Below are 23973 nucleotides of genomic sequence, written 5' to 3'. Positions count from 1 at the left end.
TCTCGAGCGTAGCTAATTTTATTTCATTTTGAAGGATATAATTCAAGGATAACGAAAAATATATAATCTGACGATTTTCCGCAATCCGACGTAACAAAATTTCGTCGATGAAGTTTAATGCGAGCAGTTGTGTGATACCTATATTTTCCTCTCCGAGTTCCTGTTCCTCTTTCACTTTCTCTCTATCTATTACTCTCTCACTCCGTCCCCACTCTGAATTCTGTTGCCATAACGGCATCACAGCTGATCACAGAGATTCGTTCTTGATGAAGATGATGATTAATTAATCAATTGATTATAAAAAGTTTAATTTTTGTGAGCATTTTTTTAAAATTATTTTCTCATAACAACAAGTATTCAACTTAAAAAACATTCACTTATTTATTTGCATACTATTTTTGGAGCTTTTCAATTAATTAAGTTCAATGGTTGAAAAAAATATTTTTTTTTTGTCAGATTAGGCGAATCCCTCTAGATAATCATCAGATTATGAGACAGCACGTCTAGAATATAAAGATGAACGATATATATCTTAATCTGACGCGCTTGAGTATTTCAAAATGGCGATTTTTTTTGTCCATTATAATAATGGCCGCGAGTTTGCGTCAGATTATTGAATGATAGCTTTTTTTTTGTTGCACTTAACACCCCCTTATGAAATCTTTCAACCCTTACGTACAACCACCCGCATCATGCAAACATACGAACATTATTAAAAATACGTAGGACATTGATGCTATCAATATCTGACGCGCTCGAGTATGTCTATGCAACAGTATTTTTTTACATATTTAAAAATGTATAGCCGCTTCCCCAACCGATGAAAAGGTATATATTATATAACATTTTTTTCTTCTTATCAACTAAGCTTTGCAACCTAATATGTCTCTATGACGCTCGAGTAAATCCCCATGTTGCATCGTGGGCTCCCCTACTGTTATATATCCTCTGTATTTATCTCCTACGCTTTGAGTTTGGGCTCACACATTTTAATTGAACTCACTTGCTAGATTTGTAATTTTTTACTAATACTTTTTAATAAAGCGTTTGCTAGAGAAACATTTCATTTTTTTCACGCAAAATAACAGTTTTATCACTGAATCCTGCAGTTCATAGGCCTATTTTCTTCAGAATCAATATTTATTCTGTTGGTGAAATAGGCTCATTTTGAATTTTTGTTTGCTCTCAAAATGAAACTGACATGTAATTTTCTCAGAGAAGTGGTACGGTGAAATGAGGCGTGACGTCACCAGATATACGAAGTGCGGAGCCGTCTAGGAATCGCCATTAGTTTAGCATTTCTGTGTGAGCGGTGTGAAAGTTCAATTTTTTATGGTTGTTAGTATTCACTGATATGAAGAATAAAATGTCCAAGAACAATAAGTCTAGTATACTGCATGGGTTTGTAATCCGAAATGCGACCTATCAAATGAATTTGGGAAAAAAGGAGTTAAAATTAACTTGTTTTTTGTTGCGAGGGGATTAAGAGTCTAAAACGGTTTCTTATATCATTGTTTATTTTCCCCAGTTCGCATATGCCCTTCGCATAATAATAACCGAAACTCGTCGACGCCCAATAAAATAACTATCTTACCAGGATCGCTAAATTCTGGATCTGATAATTTTGGAGTATGGAAGTTCCTTGCTGTTTTTTCATTTATTTTCACATGAGGAAGATATCCTGAAATGTAAGGCACGAAATAGCATGTGACCACCGTTTCAGAATCATTATAGCGTCACTTTAAAGTGATATTACAATTACCTTTCAATTTTGATACGGAATTATTCAACCCGGAAACTGATAGATCAGTTCTGGTCTTATTTAATCTTATTCTATTCTGTTTAATTTTATTCTATTCAATTTATTATGCATTTTATTCACACACATAACATGGTCCAAATCGGTGTTACGTCGGTGACCGCCTCTCAGAAAATTTTGGCATTATTTCAATGTTTCAACCTGATCCCATCGTTGAGATGAAAGCAAATTTTGAAATTCATGACACTGGGTCAAAAATAATTGAAGATTGACCCCCTTTCTATTGATAGATTGATCTGAAATTTGGGAAGTACACACATTTAGTTCTGATGACAATACAATTCGATGAATTCTGTATCATTGTAAATCCAAGATGGCCGCAGCCAGCTAAATATAGCGGATTACATATTATCTTGTAATAAAAAACTGAAGAATTGAGTAACAACATTATAAACTAAAAACTTGAAAATGAAATAAGTAAAAACAAATTTCATGTCGAACGGTTTTATTGAAAAACAAAAATGAAAGTGATATAGATAATGTACTAAAAACTAAATAATTCGAAAAGTCCTAAGTAGCAGTCATCACACCACCCTCCTCTGCAATCTACGGCATTGATCAGATAAAAAATAATAATATCGTTGGGCGTAGTACCTACATATTTACTCAGGTTACGCTACGCCCAGCAATTTCATTAATATTTTATCTGAGAAATACCGTAGATTGCTGAGGAGAGTGGTGTGATGACTGCTACCTAAGACTCCGAATTATTTTATAGTTTTTAGTACATTATCTACATGATTATCTTTTTTTTTTTTCAATAAAACCGTTTAACATTTTTTTACTTATTCTATTACAATATACGCACGCCAACGATTTACCCACGTCCCGACTATTTTTATGTCCTAACTGTTCGTGAAAATTGATTTACTTTCTGTTTCGAGTTATGATGACCTCGCTTATCGCTCTCGACTTCAATTCTTTCTAGTAAATCAACCCTTTGTTTGAAGGTGTTTGACAATGTTTCGTGGTGCGTTTCATCAGTTAGGACTACCATTGTCTAATAAAAAATTAACATGATTTGAAATCCCTGGAAGAATCTGTAAAAAAATTAAAAAGTTAGCTCAAAAAACAATTATATTGAGCAAAAACACGAAATTACAATGAAATAACTTACAAGCAACAAAAAAAATGAAATATTAACAGGAGCTGAAAAAATAAAAAAAAAATATTAAAAAGAAATGAAAATTAAAAATATAGAAATGAAAATATTCCAAAAACCAAGTTACTTGGTTTGGATTTTTAATTTTTTCAGCTCTTGTTATTAGTTAAATTTTTTCGTTTTTTTTGGTTGTTGCTTGTATGTTATTTCATTGCAATTTCAGATTTTTGCTTATTAAAATTGTTTTTTCAGCTAACTTTTTAATTTTTTTAAAGATTCTTTCAGGGATTTCAAATCAGTTTATATCAATTAGACAATGGAAGATCGAACTGATGAAATCAGCCCTGTTCACGAGAAATTCATTAAAATCAGTCGAATATGAATAATTGTGGTTTATAGTTGAAATTTCCCATTCTCTTGCAGTTTTCAAGTACACTTTTGAATAGACTATGTGTTACCCACCCAAATTTTACGATGCATTATTTTGATAATTGACCAGCAATTTGATATTGTTGTCCCGGTCACATACATGTTTCCACGCTTGATTGTAAGTAGCCGTACCCAATTCAATTGATAAAATGGCACCCCCCCCCCCATGCCCTCTCCCGGGATGAGTGCCCTGAGTTGAAATCTTCCCCACACGGTTAATGTGTGCAAAAATCCCATCTCATCCATCCACCCCCGCTCCTCCAGAGCGGTCCTCAAACTTACTGATGGGCACTTCAGCAAGATTGACATTGATTGGTCAAAAGTCAGCCTCTAGATGCTTTTACTTTCTGATCTGTTGTAAATGGCACGTAGGTAACGCTTGGCTATCGAAATTTCCAAATATTTGATGATTTATTGTTTTCGTTAATGACGAAAACAAAGGAGTCCCTAAATTCTTCCCATGCATTTATAGATCCCCAAAATTTCTTCAAAGACATCAGGTAATTGGCCTTATGAAAGGCCAAACATTTTATTCATATTCATATTTACCTAGTATCTGAGAACTGAGATTGTATAATTGTTTTCAGAAATTCTACCCGAGATCTCAAAATTTACCTGCTGTTGTATATAAGAATTGTAGTCCAGTGTGTATTATTTAAAAATTCAGTTAGGAAAGCCAAGATAAAAGCAAATAACAGATCAGAAAGCAAAAGCACCTAAAGGCTGACATTCGACTAAAAGAGGTCAGATGCCAATCTTGCTGAAGTTGCCCATCAGTAAGTTGAGGACCGCACCGGAGGAGCGGAGTGGATGGACGAGGTGGAATGTTCTGCACACATTAACCGGGTGGGGAAGACTTCAACTCAGGGCACTCAACCCGGGAGGGGGCATGGGGGTTGTATTATTTATTACTACTGATGAAGCTACGGTGTTGGCAAAACGCGTCTAGAATTTAAAAAAAATGTGAAAATTGTTTGGGTATCATGAATTATGTTATCGATTTTCATCTAGTAGTGGGTCAGTCCATTCATAACAGGTAATTTAACGTTGCTTATTAAACCCACACCTTGAGCGTGATCCTCATTTTGCACTCGAAGTGAGAGTTTTTGTTTTATTGACCACTACAATATTTTTGGCTGAGAAAACAACCGAATAATATTATGTTATGAAAGTTCAGTTTCTTTGATCGAACTATCTCTCTCAACTCAACTCGTCTCATTTTTCTTGAATGTGTTCAGATTCTTCTGAAAGAATATTAATTTTTGTAAATTGTTTTTCCAATCCAGTCAACGTACACTCGTTATTTTAGCCTTGCCTGTATTCAGGTTCACATCTGGCAAACCATAAATATATTTTTCAAATTTAATAACTTATTACAGATAGAAATAATTTCGAAGGCAAGGAATTTGACCTACCTTCAGCCTATTTTTTTGCCTGATACGCCAGATACCTATTCTGCTGCTTCCTAAATGACTCACACTATGCTATATCCCTTTATTATATTTTATTTTGAATTTTGTAGATTCACAGTATGAAAAGACATATATAGGATGAGTCAACAAGATTCCCTCGGTCCATTGCTATCAGAGGACACAATTTTTCGAACTGCTCAATTTTTTTGCAGTCATATCGATAAATATCATCTTTTGAAATTATTTTCTCGCATATTGGGTGATTCAGCCGTGCGTAGCCAACCAATGTTTTTTTTTACTAGAATACCCAGTATATGAATAAGTCATTCGATTCCATATTTTTTTAGCTCTCTAAGGAATTTTTGTTTTCGAATTTCCATTGCGACATTGCCAAGTTATTCCAGAAAACCCTATTTTGCAGATAATATTTTTTTAATTCACCACCCGCATGTCTACAGTAATTAAGTGGATTTTTCTTAGGAACAGTTGGTCAACATAACTACGATAATTTCTGGGATCTCAACTTTCGGAAATAATATATAGGGTGCTCGGTAAAACGGATCAAGTTTCATTCATTTTCAAACAGGCATAATTGAACTTTTTACAAAGCATACCGAGTTTTAGTAACTGTTGTAACAACAAAAAATTTATTTATTTACGTTTACTTACTCAAAAGTTTTTCAATATGAATAATAACAGCTCTGCCTTGCAAAATGCACCTTTTCTTTGGATAATATTAATATTTTGTTTTTCAGATTCTCGAATATCTAGGGTTAGATGTTAGGTTTGGTTTGAAAATTTCCTAGCAAACTATATTCCGAATGCAATATATGTTTATTCTGGATGTCTACGGGCATTTATTTCATCCAGTATTGGCAAGTTAGATTAGGTTTCATTGAAAATTACACTTTTGAACAAAGTACCATATACCTATTGTTTCCTCTAGTTTCAATCAAATTTACTGCTTCGATAAGGTTATGTTAGATTTGATTTAATGAAAAATACTCATTAAAATCTATACTTACAAAAGCGAAAGTCTCCGACTTGACACTCACTCATTCATCTCTGTTTCACCGTACTGATAAGTTCTAAGAAGCTGAAATTTGATAAATAGGTGCTTTTTAGGTTTTATAGTCCGGTCAAATTAGATTAAAAATAAGAGTGAAGGTACATAAATTTATAACAAGCTGCAAATGCGTGTAATTGTTCAAAACATAGTTGGAAATGAGATTTTGTAATTGCGATGCCTGGAAAAAAATGTATTCGAGGTCAAAGGTCAAAAATCTCGAAAAAAATTGGTTTTTCGCGATTTTCAGGAAAACGGTAAGTTTTATCATAAAATAACCTCAGACAAAAATTGTAGAACATAAAATTCTCTACAAAAAATGTATCGATACTTTTTTTTCTTAGAGCCACCGTTTCTGAGATACACGAGTCAAAAAGTTGTAAAATTGAAATATATTGAGAAATATTTTGAATATGAATTGGCTCCCTACCCTTTATCGTTGTTTGATAACCTCGGGATGCGTAAAACACAGAAGTCTGCCATTTACGATTGTTTCCAACAGGTCAATATTGAAATTAACAATACTAATACGACATACATCATTGACGGTGGATACTTACTACATCGTGTGGTGTGGGATAGTGAAGAAATATTCAGCATCATTTTAGATGAATACGTTCAGTATGTACGTAGACGTTTTGGTGCCAGAATTACGGTTGTATTTGATGGCTATGATGATTGCACGAGAAATATAGCTGCAGAACAACGTCATCGAACTTTAGCAACATCTTCATCTTCCGATATTCCATTTGATGAACTTATGACAGTTCCTACCAGTCCACAGAAATTTCTTACAAATACTCACAACAAATCTCGGTTCATTTCAATGTTGAAGAATAAGTTTATTGGCGAAAATATATTGGTTAAACAGGCTAATAACGATGCCGACGTACTGATTATTGAAACAGCTATAGAGCAATTCAATTTGTCAAAATACTATTGTTGTTGACAAAATACTATTGTGTCAAAATACTATTGTTGTTGGTGAAGATGTAGACTTACTCGTACTTCTTACTATTCGAACTCCACCTGAAAACAAACTATTTTCTTTCTAAAGCCAGAAAAAGCCCAAAGTCAAACTGAAATATATTCGTCAAAAAGTTTATCTACTTTTGCAAAGAGTCAAAATCATGTACTATTTATACACGCAATAACTGGCTGTGATACGACGTTTGCATTTCACAGGAGGGGTAAAGCAGCAGTTGTTTAAATGTTTGAATAACAAGATTTAAATAAATATTACTGGAGTTCTTTCCCAACACCAAATCGTTATTTTTTACACCTCGTCACGTGTTTCGGTCACCAAGTGATCGTGTTCAAGAGAAAGATTGAACTGAAACCCATACAAGACACCCATACAGGTATACCTTTATGGGTGGTATACCTGCATGGTTTACCTGTATAGTATACCTCTATAGCAAAAATAGCGTTAGCTTAGGATAGTTTCCAGTTTAATCTTTCTCTTGAAGATGATCACTTGGTGATCGAAACACGTGTCGAGGTGTTACAAATAACGATTTGGTGTTGGGAAAGAACTTCAGTAATATTCATTACTACACCAAAGGTTTCAAATAGTGCATCATAAGTAAACAATATTCAGTTCAATGTGCTGAAGTTTTCAAAAAAAGTAATTCGACTCGACAAGAAATTATCACCAACGGGATTCAGTTTCTTCTTTCTATTTACAAAGCTCCGGAAAAAAAACACCTGCTTAGATAAGTATCGATATGCATGTTTCGTAAAAAACACTAAAAATAAAAAACAGGTGCAATTAGCTTGTCTTCCTCCAACCTCAGTTGCTGCTCATCAACATCTTTTTCGGGTATATTACCAAGTTCTAGTGTGGCTTGGTTATCAGCTAGACCCAAAAGACTGGGGTTGGAAGTTGGTCGACAATACATTAGAACCTATTCAGACTTTACTCCCACCTGTGCCGGAAAAACTGCTGAACACAATTTTTTGCAACTGTAAAAAGGGATGCAGCGCTAAATGTGGTTGAAAAAAAGTTGGACTGTTATGTTCTCTGGCATGTACACATTGTCAAGGCCAGTCATGTTCTAATGCTGAATCACCAATAGTGGAGGATTAATTTGATACCAACAAGGAAACATGCGATACATCACTCTTGACGCAGTTTACCTACACCCAGGATGAACATCAAGAAGAAGAAGAAGATCAAGAAGAAGAAGACCAAGAAGAAGAACGACAAGAAGAAGGTTATGACTCAGATGAATACATTTTTACAATTTTTTTAATTTCAATCGCTTTTATAATTTCCAACCCTTCCTAATATATTTTATTATGCAAGTGTTCAATTTGACAGAATCACAACAGACATGTGAAATAGGCCTACTGGAGAAACCACGTTAAAAAAAACGCGCTAAGTACATACACTACCTCATAGGTGGCATGGAAACGTGTGCATTTAATGACAATTACAACTTTTTGACTCGTCGTATCTCAGAAACGGTGGCTCTAAGAAAAAAAGTATTGATACATTTTCTGTAGAGAATTTTATGATCTACAATTTTGATTAGACGTTATTTTGTGATAAAACTTACCGTTTTCCTTAAAATCGGGAAAAACCAATTTTTTTCGAAAATTTTGACCTTTGACCTCGAATAAATTTTTTTCCAGGCATCGCAATCATTCGTAATTTTAAAATCTTATTTTTAACTGTTTTGAACAATAACACGCGTTTGCAGCTTGTTGTAAATTTATGTACCTTCCAATGTCTAGATTAACCGGATTATTAGATGCGCACTAAGAAAGTATTTTCGAATATTCCAACTGTGGCGCCTCCCGCAGGGGTAGAAGGGGCGTGTTTGCATATGAAAAATACTTTTTCATCACTCTTTCTCCATACCCTTTAATTTTTGGTGACTGAATTTTTGTATGTAAGTAAGTTTCATGTTTCAGATGTGCTGTAATGGACTGCAGGAAAACACTGAATCTTCTTACAACTATGTATATATTTTGCGATTATATACAATCAGGAACTGGTAATTTTGTAGTATATGAACGAAATGATGTTGAAGTATGGATAATGAATCAATTAATGTCTTAGACGTCTCTATTCCGCCCTTTTTATCTACCAAGAATACAAACGAAATCCTAATGAGCAAAATAAAGTTCTCTGGGAATCATTAATATTTCCTATTCTATAATAATCACTAAATAATTACTTTATCTATGCATTGAATAAATAGTATTATAGGTATCCTTTATCTTGTCTGTCCATGTGATCGATATATAGCATGTAATTAAATATTTTTGAAAATATTTACAGATTCAAAATGTAAGGACATAGCGGTTGCGGCGGTACCGGGCCAATTGTATGTCGCTTATTCAAGAGTAACTTCTAGAGAAAACGTGTTTTTATTGTCTATTGACAAAAAGCTGTGAACGTTGTAAATAAAAACATTCTTCAGTATATTTAGTATAGTATAACATAACAAAAATTATTGCAAAAACAAGCTGTTGCTAAAGTGTACTGAGATGATGTACTCAATTGAAAAAAATTAGTTTCTTAAAAAATACAATTAGTTTTTATATTATTGAATCATACAATTGAAACAAACTTCTCTGCAATAAGGTACTTTAGTAGTAAAACTCATAACATTCCTCAGGATCTCAAAGATAAAGTGTATAATAAATCTACACTACGCTCATAACTATCACAAAGACAATAAAAATAAATTACTATCAAATGTATAAGTGTCTAAAGAGGAAATAATTCAAAATAGCACCTATATTAGAAATTATAACTACTTATCTGGCTAGTCCTATAAGGACTTTTGTTGGAAACAAACAAAACTATTAGAAAGTAATGCAATTATTTGAATAAAACTCTGAAACAATAAATGAAAGTAGAAACCGTAGGTTCTGGTAAATGACTGCCGGATATCAACTACTCCTCCGGCTAAAACCACGCTGGATATTGAATTGTATCCGACAGACATTAATGCAAGATACCTCACAGAGTTCAGTCTCGTCGATAATAATTCAATATCCAGCGTGGTATTAGCCAGGGAAATTGTTTTCCGGATATCCAGAACCTATAGTGTAGGTAACTACCTACATGACACATGGAACACATGAATATTTTGAGATTTAATTTCGAAATATTCATTTTCTTATACATATGTATCTCTCCTCTATCATTGCTGAGCAAGTCAGATATAACTGTATACGGAAGTAATTACATCCTTTTCCGTATATAAAAAATAAAAGAAAGTCATGTCACTTCTGTATACGTTTGTATTGCTTTCACTTATTCATTTGTTTCAGCTAATATAATTTAATTATTCCATTAATTATTTCGTATAGGAGCCGACAAACAGAACATGCTTTGTTTCAACATCAAATGCAATGGCAACATTACATCGAAACCACAAACACGTGTGAGATTACAATAAAAAAGGCGCGAATAATAAAATCGTTTCATCTCCCAACCCACATTCAATAACAACGCACCTTAGCACTGACTATAAACACAAATAAATTGGGAAAATTGAATGAAATACCTGATACTGATAGTATACACCACATGAATAATAGTCGTAGGTATAATATGCCATAACACTTCAACGAGGAGAGAATCTTTCGACTCTCGATCCCCTCTTTTTCACTAAACAATCACTTTCAATAACAAGTAGTGCTTATACGCAACTACTATACATCGTTGCTCACATTCATTCAGTCTGAGCGGAAACTGGATAAAGCAGGTATATTTATAAATAATCTTACACAGATGGCGGAGTATGGAATGGACTAACTCGAGAATATCCTCCCCCCACTCTTCTATTCGGTAGGTTCAGACATACGCCTGGTCATCATATAGAAGTCTTCTATACGATGGCCTGGTCATATAACGAACAAGATTCTTTGGGGTAATGATAATAATAATACCGTTTATTCACATTTATTTTACTCGCTTGGTTTTTAACCTTAATATAGACTAATTATTTAATTTACGGTTGCGCATGGGCCATCTTGTTTCTCAACTTTGAAAACTATTTTGAGGTTTTATGTTGAGGAGGTTGTGGTAGGGAAAACAGATGTAAATATGTGAATATCAAACATACTTGAACAAAACATAAAATATAAAGTAAACAGTTGAATTATACAGTGTGTAAAAGCCAAATTGAATAATTTCATTATTTCGGTTACGGTACATAATTCAACAAAATCCCGAAACACGTCAAATTTAAATTATAATTTGACATACTTTAACGGAAAAATGCTACCCCTACCTTCAACCCCCGTCGAATGACAGGTACAACCTCCAATTTTTTAAACGGGAAGTATAGGCTTGTGATATATCGTTTAAAAGGTCTCTTCATTCTGTATTCAAAAATGTTATCGCTTTTGAGTTAATTGCAACAATAGAGATAAAATAAATAAAAATCATGTGGTTACCGAAATTCGATAAAGTACACTCAAAACTTATTGCAATATACTCAAAACTTATTTCATGTTGAGGTATTGATAATAAGAAAGTGAGCAAAAACCATAACAATGTTCTTTTTAGATGGAATCCTGTAAAAAACTGCAAATAATTTCCGTAGCAACGTTAGTTTAAATAGCCTTTGTCAACTTGTTTTATATGTTAGAACATCAGTTGTCATTATTTTAATTTAAGTTTAGAGTTTGTTAACTTCAAGTTTGAAAAATGGTTAGATTAAAGGAAATGCATAAAATAACAGTTTTAAAAATGATTGGTTACGGAAATAAAACCCAAACACAACAGGAATTAGCTCGCCTATTTCATGAGAAATTTCCTAATTTACTGCCCATATCTCAAGGAACAATAAGCAAAACAGAGAAGCAGTTTCGCGAGCTTGGTCATGTGGGGCAGATAAAAAAAGCAGCTGCCAATGCAATGAGTGGTTAACTCAAATTAGATGTGTACTGGAGTTTGAGGAAAACCCACATACATCGAGTGGACAGGCATCCACTACATTCAATATTAGCAATACATCGATAGTAACCATATTAAAATAAAATAAAATGCATCAGTATAAAATGATACCTACTCAGAAGCTCATGGAAGACGATTACGATAGAAGAACTTATTTTTGTGAGCAAATGATGGAGATGTTGGATAACAATATCATCCAATTAGAAGAAGTTATGTTTTCTGATGAGTGTACTTTGTCTCTTAACGGTCATGCTAATCGGCAAATTTTCCGCTACTGGTCAACGGAAAATCCTCACTGGATGAGAAAAGAACACACGCAATACTTTCAAAAGGTTAATGTTTGGGCAGGGATTGTAGAAAACCATATCATTGGTCCCAGGGCAACTTGAATAGCGATAATTATTTGGCACTACTTCAAAATGATGTCATTCCAAATTTAACAAATTTATATACTGATCCAGGAAACCCTCAAGTTCCAGTGAATACGATATGGTTTCATCAGGATGGAGTACCACCACATTACCAAGTTAATGTCCGGCAATACCTCCATACAACATTTCCCAATCGGTGGATAGGGAGGCGAAGATCGATTGAATGGCCAGCGCTATCACCTGATCTTTCATCATTAGATTTCTTTTTATGGGGATATGTAAAGAGCAATATGTACAAAACTGAACTTTCAGATTTAAATGATTCACGATTAGGTCGGTCACGTCTGATATGTTAAATAATGTTGGAAGACAGTTTTATTTGAGAATAGGATGTTGCATTACATTTCAGTTTTTGAGTGTATTTTATCGAATTTCGGTATCCACATGATTTTAATTTATTTCATCTTAATTGTTGCAATAAATTCAAAAGCGATAACATTTTTGAATACAGGATGAAGATACCTTTCAAACGATATATCACAAACCTATACTTCCCATTTAAAAAATTGTGGGTTGTACCTGTCATTCAAAGGGGGTTGAAGGCAGGGGTGACATTTTTGCGTAGAAGAATATAAAATTATAATTTACATTCGAAGTGTTTCGGAATTTCTTTTAAATATGTACAGTAACCGAAATAATGAATTTATTCCATTTTCTTTTACACACTGTATAAAGATGTAAAAATAAAATTATATACATATATATATATATATATATATATATATATATATATATATATATATATATATATATATATATCTCAGTCTTTGCTGAGTAGTTAAGAACAAAACTTGGGAATTATCTTTGGGTGATCAGCAGAACGAAAGTGTACTCTTATAACACAAGTTATTCCAATATTTATTATCATCTTCAGGAAAAAGCTACAAAATTTGTATGATGGTGATACAATATAAAAATTATTAATATGAAAGGTCACAACTTACTTTCAGTGAGGTAGGCCGTGTCGAAAAGAATGTTACATTTGAACAATTGAAACATGTCAATACAATAAACAAATCATTAAATTCAAAGATGTTGACTCCTCACAGGATACAAAGAATAATATTGAATTGAAATTTACTAAAAATCGTTATTTGTTTTAAAATTATGGATTACCGGTAAAAGCCATGTGGTTGAAGAACAAAGAGAGAGACACAAAACAATTGACAATGTCAGCTGTCAGCACATAGCACATAGTTTTTTTTTTTAAACAACCGCATCAACCGCGAGGGGTTATTAGCGGAGGAACAATAAGATATAATTATATTCTATCCAATCTATTTATCTGTTTTAAATCTGTTTTTCCGTTAATCAGCTGTTGCACCCATACGAACGACTCTCAGAGGTTGAAAAACTTGTGCGAGCTAAGGACTAACAAGGTCTTACCATTTAACGTGTGATTCCTAATCTATACGAATATATTTCAAAAAAGATAATAAAGAGTTCAAGTTCCCTACTTCTAATGCAGAACTGAGATCACTGGAAAGTCCTGTCTCTTGTCTTTTCATATTCAAAAAATGGGCACTTCACGAATAGTGCTTCACACTGTTGATCATACCACGGGCATCACATTCCGCAGCATATTCTTTCCTCATAAGGTGTTGATGGTTAGTCCTATGTGTCTGATTCTGAGACGACTAAGAATGACTTGATGTCTTCTTTGGGTCGATTGGTACTTCTGGGAGCGCATGTCTGGATGTATCCCTCGTAATTTATTTGTTTTCGTGGCCATTCATCTTTCTTTCCAAGTGTTTGTTAGTAGTTTCCTTATTGTATTGAAGTTATCTTTGTGGGGAATTTGTTCAAACAGAGTTACGGAAGGAGTAACGGTGATATTGCATCGGCTTTCTCGTTGCATTTGATTCCAGTATGGGAAGGTATTCAGACTAGTTCAATACATTTTTGATCCTGCATTAGCTTGGTTAACTCTTCCTTAATACGAACAAGCAGTGCATTGCTTGGTTATACGATTCCGTAGATTGAGCTGAGAGAATCAATTAAAATAACAGAGTTATCTTACAGTCTTTAACAGTGTGCTACGGCTTGGACTGTGGTGTACAATTCAAATTTATAAACACTACAGATTCGCGGCAGACGAAAAGCATTCTCCGTATCTCTTATGACGACGTCTGCTCCCACACACTTTGAAGATTTCGAGGCATCTATGTATAAGTGATTGTATTCCTTGTAGTTGGAGATTAATTCGGAGAAAGCTTTCTGAATAAGAATTGATGGGGTATCATTTTTCCTGTGAGCGAAGAGTTGGGTGTTACAGGATGAGATCTTTATGGTCCATGATGGTGGTGAAGAGCAGACACCAGATGACATGACGTTTTTAAGAATTTTTGACATTTTTGCGTAGAGTGGTAATGCAAAAAGATGGGGGAATCTGTTATTGAAGGTATAGTGATGCGCGGGGTTGTTTTTATCAGCGGAAATTCTTGCAGCATAAGTTATGGTCATGTATTCACGGCGAAGATTAAGGGGCTGTTCTCCTGCTTCAATAAGTAAACTTTCCACTGGACTACTATGAAATGCTCTTAAGGCTATCCTAATGGCGACATGCTGAATAACATCAAGGTGTTTAAGAGCTGACTTTTTTGCAGTAGAGTAGGAAATACACACATAGTCTAATTTGGATCATAGATGGTTAACAAGGTATTGCAGGTGTGATTGGACAAAACCTTCATCAGATTCATACAATTCTGACAAGATTTCTCAATATTACAAATATGGGTCTTCCAGTTCAGTTTATGGTCAAATGTCATGCCAAGATATTTAGTTTCCTCAACGAATTCTATTTGTTGGCTATTAAGCGTAAAGTTTGATAAAGTAGTTGCTTGCTGTTTGGAAAATTGGAGGCATTTGGTTTTCGTTGATGAAAACTGGAATCCCATAATTGAAGACTTGAAATCGCCTCCGGAAAAAATGACTCCAATGTGTTGACAGTCCTGCTACTGACAAATAGGACTAGATCATTCGTGTATACAAATCCGTTGACAGGGGAATTTGATATTCTTCAAGATGTCTTAGAAATCACACGTTAAAAGGTAAGATCTCGTTGGTCCTTAGTTCGCACAAGTTTCGACTTCTGAGGGTTGTCATTCATAGGGGTGCGACAGCTGGTTAACGGAAAAACTTATTTCAACCAGATTTTTTAAAACAGGCTATAAGGAAGAGGGTGTCGCTCAATGATGATCCCTGAGGCTTTCCGTTTTTGAGGTTTCTTCGCTCCGAGTCTATGCCACTAGCTCTCACAGAAAAGGATCTGTTTTTTAAGAAATATTCCATAAAAGCAAGTAGGTTTCCTACTTGCTACACTTTTTCATCTGTTCCAATACGTTGCGATTCAAATGCTCGACATATAAAAAAGATGTATATAACATTGTGTCGATTTGCGAAAGACTCGTGGACCCACACAGCACTAGATATTCATGGAATATTCCCTGTATATCATAAAACGAACGTATATATTCCAAATATTCATAGAATATTCTTGGAATATATACATGCCTTTGGAATATTCATAGAATATGCTTGAATGAATATGGCAGGATTATTCCCGAAAGAATGTGCATAGAATGTCTATAAATGGATTATTCTCCCTTGAATATTCTAAGAATATTGTCGATCGAATATACCATATGGTATATTCTTAGAATATATCCCCACGGTATATTTTGGAATATTCTATACAATGGAATTTCGAATTATCTTATGATAACGTATTCAAATAATTCAATATTATTAAAAACTAAAATATTTGAAGATCTCAATCGAATGCATAACCTAATGTATATAACCCTGATAGTGTTAACCAATTTTTGAACTCAACGCGAAGATTCTGGATGAATTGCTCCAACAGCAACTGTTGGAAACGACAAAAAAATTTGAATGGGCCAATAAATGAACCAATTGCCTCAATGAATTGGTTAATTCTCATCCTATTTGCCTTTTTGTATTTGAAATTATTTAATTACAAAGCGAAAAATGCTGGAAACAGAGAAATGGGGAAGTGAAGAATTGGAGTAAACGTTTCTCATTGGTCAATTGAAGTGTAGCGCGCGACAGTCGAATAAGCTCTGTGAAAGCGGCTGTCCCTTAATGCATGGTACATTTGCGTTAAATTCGACATTTGATTCAACATGGCGGTTGACGTGGCAGGTTCGCGTGTGTAATGCATGGTGTGTTGGTGTTATTATCAAAGTATAATTCTGTCACGTTCAGTGTACCATTTATAATTTGGGGTTGTCCAATTTGCAGTACAGCGAATAGTTTGATTTTGGATCTTCAAACAGGAGAATTGCATAGATTCAGTCTTCAAGAAAAGTAATTAAAATGCAATAGTATCGATAGTAAAATCATGGTGATTAACCTACTCTACCTCATTTTAGGTTCGAGGAGAGTTGGTATGTGGGATTTGTTGGTTTGATTAAGTACATGTTTGAACAAGAGTGATTTCAGTTGTGTATCTTCAATAGAGAAAAGTAAGTGAATGACACATTCTTTTGTATCATTTGTTTTCATAATTTTTATCACTCTTTTCAAGATAGTATCAATTTGCCCAAAAGGAAACAGAGTGGTACCTGGTACAGGCAGGTGCGCCAAGGAACTGAAAACGTAATGAGTACTTTTCAACAAGACAATGCAAGTTGCTCTCCAAGTCATAAAATGTTGTAAATGTTCATGAGTAACCTATGCGAAAAATATCTATTTGATTTTTATTCCAGTTTTATTGTGCCACTTTCAAATAGTGATAATGAACGTTAATGTACATTTTGTTCCAGGTATTACTATTGAAACACTGGCTGATGCATTGTTGGACAAATATAAGGAAAACTATTCTGGTGAGCAAAGTTTGGATAACTTTAAGTAAGTGAAATTCATTGGAGAACCCATCATACCACTCATTTTAAATACTTCATTTGTGGATTTATTTTTTCAAGTGAGAAACCTAATCTATTTCTTGATGTAATACACTTTTTCTTTTTCAATGAAATGATATATTTATTATTTTTTAATTAGTGCTGATGAATTCACAGAGTTGTTATTTTGGTATATTTTTTAGTATACATTTGTTTGAGAGTAGGAACATCCTAATTTGAATACATTTCTAATATTTGTAATATGACAGTATTCAGGAATATTTTATTCAGTGAATAAATATTTTGAACTAGATTTTTTATTTTTAATATTGGTTGAAACGTCAAATATTTCAGTGTATATTGTTTTTAAAATATATTTGTTTATGAATATTATGTGTTTTATTACTTGTGTGAATCTTGTATCATGCCTAATAGCGGTTACTCGTCACATTCTTGGAATATTCCAAATATTCCTAGAATATTCATAAAATATATTTAAAGAATATTCTATGGTGTTTCTCTATTGTATATTCCTACAATAAACTAAGAATATCCTGAATATTTTATGAATATTCCTCGGGTTCTATTCCTGGAATATTCTTAATAGAATATACCTTAGATATTCTGAGAATATTATAAGATATTCCAAGAATATTCTTAAAATATATCAAAGGTTCGCCAGAAGCACTTCCAGGGAATATTCTCCCTGGAATATATATATATATATATATATATATATATATATATATATATATATATATATATATATATATATATATATATATATATATATATTATATATATATATATATATATCCATGGCATATTCATAGCATAATACAATATCCTTAAATGTATATTCATGAAATATACCTGGAATATCTATTGCTATGTGGGTGACTGACTGTAAGATAACCAGATTGTCTGTTATTGACCGGTTGTTTCGAAATCCACTTTGTTGAATAATTATTTGGTAATTCTGCTCTAGGAAAAACTATAGTCTGGCGTTCAGAATCTTACACAACCTTACACATGGCGGAGATAAGGGAAATAAGTCTATATGAATCGAGATCAGATGTAGATTAATTCTGTTTCAAAAGAGGCAGCTATCTGTCCAATAGAAATCAAATCAGTCTGATGACTGTATATCACGGGAAGATACATAGGTACATCGAGAAAATAAATATTACAAAGATTCAAAATTTTTAACGTATATGAATTGATATTAACATTTTATGTAAAATTGGAATATGTGAAATTTTTAAAACGATAATTGAAGATATTTGACCGAAATTTTGCTGAGCCTGAATATAAGGTTATAATAAAAATATATAACTGTGACAGTTTCATATGGATTCAAGTTTTTTCAAATCTATAAATGGTGGATGCTGGTCTCACCCGGCATCGCCCGGTTTGATACCATCACAGCGGCTTGGGCAGCGTGAAGTTTCTTTTGGGATAACGTTTCTTTAATGTGCCGCTGTTTTCGGTTTCAAAGGTGAGGATATAAGGAAAAATTGCATGATAGTGCTCTTAGTGTCAGAATATTCCGGAGGTAGAATAGCCCCCTGATCGGATCTCCGGGTGGGGGATGATTTGAGGGCATCACCCTGCATAAGTTATTCGATAACCACTATTTCTGACAGTCAACAGGATCTTCCTAACATCAGCTAATGGTAAATGCAATTGCTAAGAGGCCCACTAATCACTTCAAAATCGATTTCTGCAACATCAGAGGACTCAACTCAAATACAAACTCAGTGCACCGACATCTGCAAATCCTCATATTCTTGCAGTCACAGAAACCAAAGTCAGAGCTTCAACAAACCCTGTCAATTATCTATATCCCTATGATTTCTACTCTCGATTCAGACGTAACTTTGATATATATCTTTTTATCAGAAGCGATCTCTCCTGTCAACGAAAAGAAATGCTGGAATCCCAAAACTTTGATGTTATACGGTTGAAAATGATATCACAGGAGATAACTAAATTCATATGCTGCGTTTATCGACAACCAAGCGATACACAATATAGGACACTATTCTCTTCACTTCCAAACACCATTGACTTTCTGCAAACCAATTATCCCAACGCCGAAATTTCCATTTTCGGTGACTTCAATATTCACAAATATCAACGACGAACAAAGTCGCGAAGCTGAGGCTTTTGCAATAAGCAGCGGACTTACTCAGATCATAAATGAGTCGACTAAGATTCCTGACCGTGATGGAGAATATGCTAGTCTTCTGAATCTATATCTAACAACCAATCCTGAAATTCACACGGTCACTGTAAGGTCTACATTGGGATCTTCTGATCAGAAACTCACTTCAGCCGATAAATGTTGGCGAACAATCTAAGCCGCGGAAAATTTTACATTACAGATCTACTGAGTGGGAGGATCTTCAAGACCATTTCCGAAAACCGAACTAGGTTTGTCAATTCTTGCAAACTTAGGATGAATGAAAGCAAAGAACTTAACAGAATTAGGAATAAACCCTTTACCAATCCCAACGGGTGTTGATCCTTCTGGTCGGTAGCTAAAGCTGATGATCAAAACTTTACAAAATCCACAATTCCACCACTGACACAAGCGGATGCTTCAATTGCAACAACAGCCATAGAAAAATTAAATCTGATAGCTGAATAATTTGCGTCCCACTCCACAATCGATTTTCTGGGAAAGGTACCACCCACTATTCTCACACAAGAATCCACAATGCCGGAAATTACTCTTCGACAACGTCTAGTCAGACAAATTCTGAAACAGCTGAATATCAACAAGGCGTCTGATCCTGATCCCGCAGTCATATCTTCGCGGTAATCAGCAGACGAATCTTTTATATTCTTGGCCGACAGAAGCAAAGCGTTAGGTACAAAACCACTTTCATTTCCGGTATGTAAAATTATAACACGTTGTCCCATTGAAGAAGGTGTTTTCAAAGCACAATACTTGGTTTCGTCTACACAGCCATATTTGACAACATCATGGGTATCAAACCAAGTTTCGTCGAGGTAGATTATATGTCTGCTGGATTCTCGGTAGCTTTCATTCGCCTCAAATATTCTTGTCGGAGTTGAACAATGCGTGTCGATTCCATTATGACCATCCGATTATTCAATTTTTTATATTTGAAACCACAAGACAATAAGACACATCGTAGAGTTTCTAAAGATTTGTGGGATAGTCGAGCAATTTATAGCAAATAATTTCCGAGGTTGGTACTTAATTTTTTTGGTATATACCATAAATTGTTCGCCGAATCACATCTTTTGTAGCACCATCATTATTATTCCTTTGTTTTCGTTTCATTGCATGGTCAATGACATCCCCTATTTTAATGACTCGAAGAATTGTCGATCGAGATAGTTTCGTAAACTCGCATATTCTTTTCACAATAGCATTCTGTGAAGTTTGACAGTTTTCTTTCTTCAAGCATTCATGAATATTTAAAATTACTCGCTGAACTTGAACATGTAAGTCCTTATTTTCAAACTCCGGGTCCCTGTCGATTGACACAGATTCCTCACACATAATGTTATCATTTGTTTCAAAATGTCTCCAGAAACCCATATTGATGAAAGTACCCAAAAACGATTTTGAATGGTTTAAACGAAAAAACGCGCGTTTCGCTAACAAGGTAAGCATCTTCAGCAGAAGCAAATTGATACTGAATCTAAAGTAAAGGGTTAGCTGTTTATATACCTAAAGTGTTTTGGTCCGATGTGGACTTTGTTTGTTAAATGATGATTATCCTAATTGATTTTTCGGTAATTAACTAGTGGAACCACTACCTGCAAATTAATTTGTTCGCTTTTCAATCTATTGCTGATATATTAATTTGCAGGTAGTGGTTTCACTAGTTAGTTACCGAAAAATCAATTAGAATAATCATCATTCAACAAACAAAGTCCACATCGGACCAAAAAACATCAGGTATATAAACAGCTAACCCTTGTCTTCAGATTCAGTATCAATTTGCTCCTCCTGAAGATGGTAACCTTGTTAGCGAAACGCGCGTCGAGTGCAAAAATATCAGTTTGGTGTTAGGGTAATTGATCTCTAGAAGAAGTTTTCAAAAATCGGTTTACAAAACCTCTCAATATCTCACCTAACCCCACGAACACAAGGCACTGATAAAGAAATATTGTGAAACGGACAAATAATTAGTATTCAGTCAGTCCAGCTAGTCGAGCCTTTACTCCTCAACTACATTTTCAGCACGTTAACTAACTATCTGGGCGACTAGGGGCCACAGGCTAGAAATGTTTATGACTGTACTCTTATTTTTATTGCCGTTCCAATTGGCAATGGATAGACGATACAAGGAAGGGGGTTTGGAAGATTGCTCGCTGGAGTTTCCCAGGACATCGGCGGCGGATGCATATCTTCACCAACAGCAGGAGTATGCATATCTTATTGAGGATCTAGAAGTAATTTCGAATTGGGATGAAAGTATGTAGATTCAATTCAATGCCACAAAAACCCAGACATCGGTTTTCTCCAAAAAGATAAATGTCTACGAACCGGATATAATAATGTCAGGTCAGACAATTACACTTTCTGCTTCGATAAGTTTGTTGGGGAATTAAAATGGACACCAACATGTCTTGACACAATCATGTCGCTGGAATTACAAAAGCCGCTTCTCAAATGCTTGTAACACTGTTCCGAACCAGAAAACTGTACACACCTCAGCACGTTTCGATGCTTTATAGAGCTCAGATCAGATCTTCTTTGGAGTATTGTTCTCATGTATGGAGCACCGCCCCCAAACATACCCTGAAGTTGCTGCTGGATTCCCTCCAGAAAAAAGCTATTCGCGTTATTGGGGTCGCGAACATCACGGGCAACCTTGATAATGGAAGAAAGGTTGGAGACTTGTCTCTCTTCTATAGATACTTTCACGGAAAGTGTTCAAGTGACTTGACACATTTGATTCCACCAAGAGCGGTACATACCAGAAATACGCGACGGACTGTGCCTGCTCATCGTTATGAAGTTCAACTCACTACACCTCGAACTTCACTGTTCAAGAACTCTTTCATTAGAAAAAGTGCGTTTATGTCAAATGAAATTCCTGAGAAAGTTTTTCTAAATAGATTTAATCTCCAGCAATTCAAATCCAATGTGAATCACTACTTTCGCACAGGCACCACTCTTAGAGCGCCTTAAGGATTTCTCTGTGGTGCTTGTTTTTGTCTTTGAGAAAATCTACCTTTAGAAAAAAATATAATTCCACCAACACGCATATATATTTTGATTGAAGTTTACTCAGTACATAATATTGTTACTGACATGAGTAGAACATCTGACATATTTTTTTGAAGATATCTGATGTATAGAAAATAATAAGCGTTTTATAAACCATCGACTTAATAACTATAAATTATAATTCAGCCTTTCAGAATGTTTTCAGTCCTTGGTTTCGTAGTAGCATTGCGTTTTATCGAAGTAGGAATACCCACTTGAATGCTTCATGAAGGTTGCTAAATTCAATAGTAAAAAAACACATAAATTGTTATCTTTGAATTTATGGTTATTATTATCATTATTCCATAAAAAATTACCTACTAAATATGGGAAAAGTGTAATAGAAAACAGAGAATCAATATATATCCACCATTCTCATTATGATGAATTTCAGACACGGAATAAAAAATACCAGAAACGTCAATATAATGACTCATAGACTTTTGGTGTTCATTATCATTATTTCAACAAGAAGTTCATGACGCGCAAAATTTAGTACACATATTCGAAAGAAAAAAATGTTATTCATCATACTCTTGAGACTTATTTTCGAACAGGTAATAATGCTACCAAATGCTTAAAAATAATGAACGTAAATTGTATGGTCATTACTATCATTATTTCAGCAGGCAATTTATGAACTATAAAATATGAAAAATTATTATTGTTTTGACAACTAGTTTGCGTTATAAAAAAATGAGAAAGTCGCCATTCGAAAGAAGATTGGATTTTTTTTCAGAAACGCATTAATTGTACCAGAAACACAATAATGATGAAAGTTGAGTTTATGGTCATTTTTACCATTATTTTAGCAGACAATTTGTGATTTACAAGGTGGAGGGACAACCTGTTATGGAATAAATATAGTTTAAAAAACTAAAAAACGCGCTTTTAAAGAACATCGAACTGAAAAGTTGAAAATATTTTTTTAAGTAAGCTAAAAGTAATAACGAACGAAAAATACTAGTATTATTGTAAAGAAAGCGACGGGCGCGTGGGCAGAAAGCGCCCACGCTTTTTTCACAATAATACTAGTATTTTTCGTTCGTTATTGTTTCAAGCTTATTAAAAAAATATTTTTAACTTTTTAGTTCGATGTTCTTTAAAAGCGTGTTTTTTTTTTATTTTTCATTTTTTAGTTTCGTATGCTATAAAAGCGTGTTTTTAGTCTTTTTAAACTATATTTATTTTATCTTAACTTTAGGGTCGATCAGCCGTATATTGTTTAGAAAAATGACCGTTGATATTTTCAGATTCCAGAAAGGAAGGAGGGTTACAAGTAAGGCGGCAAGCGCGTGTTAATAAAAAAATACTTTTTTTAAATGAAGAAATACATGTAAAGTTTGTTCGAATTATATCAAGGAGGTTACGTACAGCGCCATCTACCCGCGAATAGATCAAGGAATAATGTCGATAATTCTGTCAAATACAGATCCCAATATGAAATAAAAAAGAGAGTTACAAACATATATACAGGTGAAGCTAATATAAAGCGTGTAATAAAAAAAGAGAATGAATATGCTCCATTTTCATCATGAAAAGTTTTGAATAAGCAATATAAAATACCAGAAACGCAATTATAATGATGGGCAGATTTATTATTATTATTTTGACAAGTAGTTTACGACCTGCAAAATATGAGAAATACGGCATTCGAAAGAAGATCATT

General features: G+C 34.0%; 1 protein-coding gene across 8 annotated transcripts in view; it reads right to left on the bottom strand.

Annotated features, from left to right (window-relative positions):
- Positions 1–23973, bottom strand: part of LOC111504042 (uncharacterized) — a 163470-nt gene that overhangs the window by 87355 nt on the left and 52142 nt on the right. For 2 of the 8 annotated variants that reach the window (XM_074180045.1, XM_074180049.1), the window contains exon 1: positions 10355–10538. The exons of the other annotated variants lie outside the window; for them this stretch is intronic. In XM_074180045.1, the coding sequence (XP_074036146.1) occupies positions 10355–10408 (54 nt within the window). In that variant the 5' untranslated portion in view covers positions 10409–10538. Of the gene's footprint in view, positions 1–10354; positions 10539–23973 lie in introns of those variants that run through there. 8 annotated transcript variants of the gene reach the window in all.

Source organism: Leptinotarsa decemlineata, unplaced genomic scaffold, assembly GCF_025532065.1.
Source record: "Leptinotarsa decemlineata unplaced genomic scaffold, Ldec_3_MD MMD2_tig00026282_RagTag_RagTag, whole genome shotgun sequence".
Taxonomy (NCBI): domain Eukaryota; kingdom Metazoa; phylum Arthropoda; class Insecta; order Coleoptera; family Chrysomelidae; genus Leptinotarsa; species Leptinotarsa decemlineata.
This window is presented reverse-complemented; position numbering and strand designations above follow the sequence as displayed.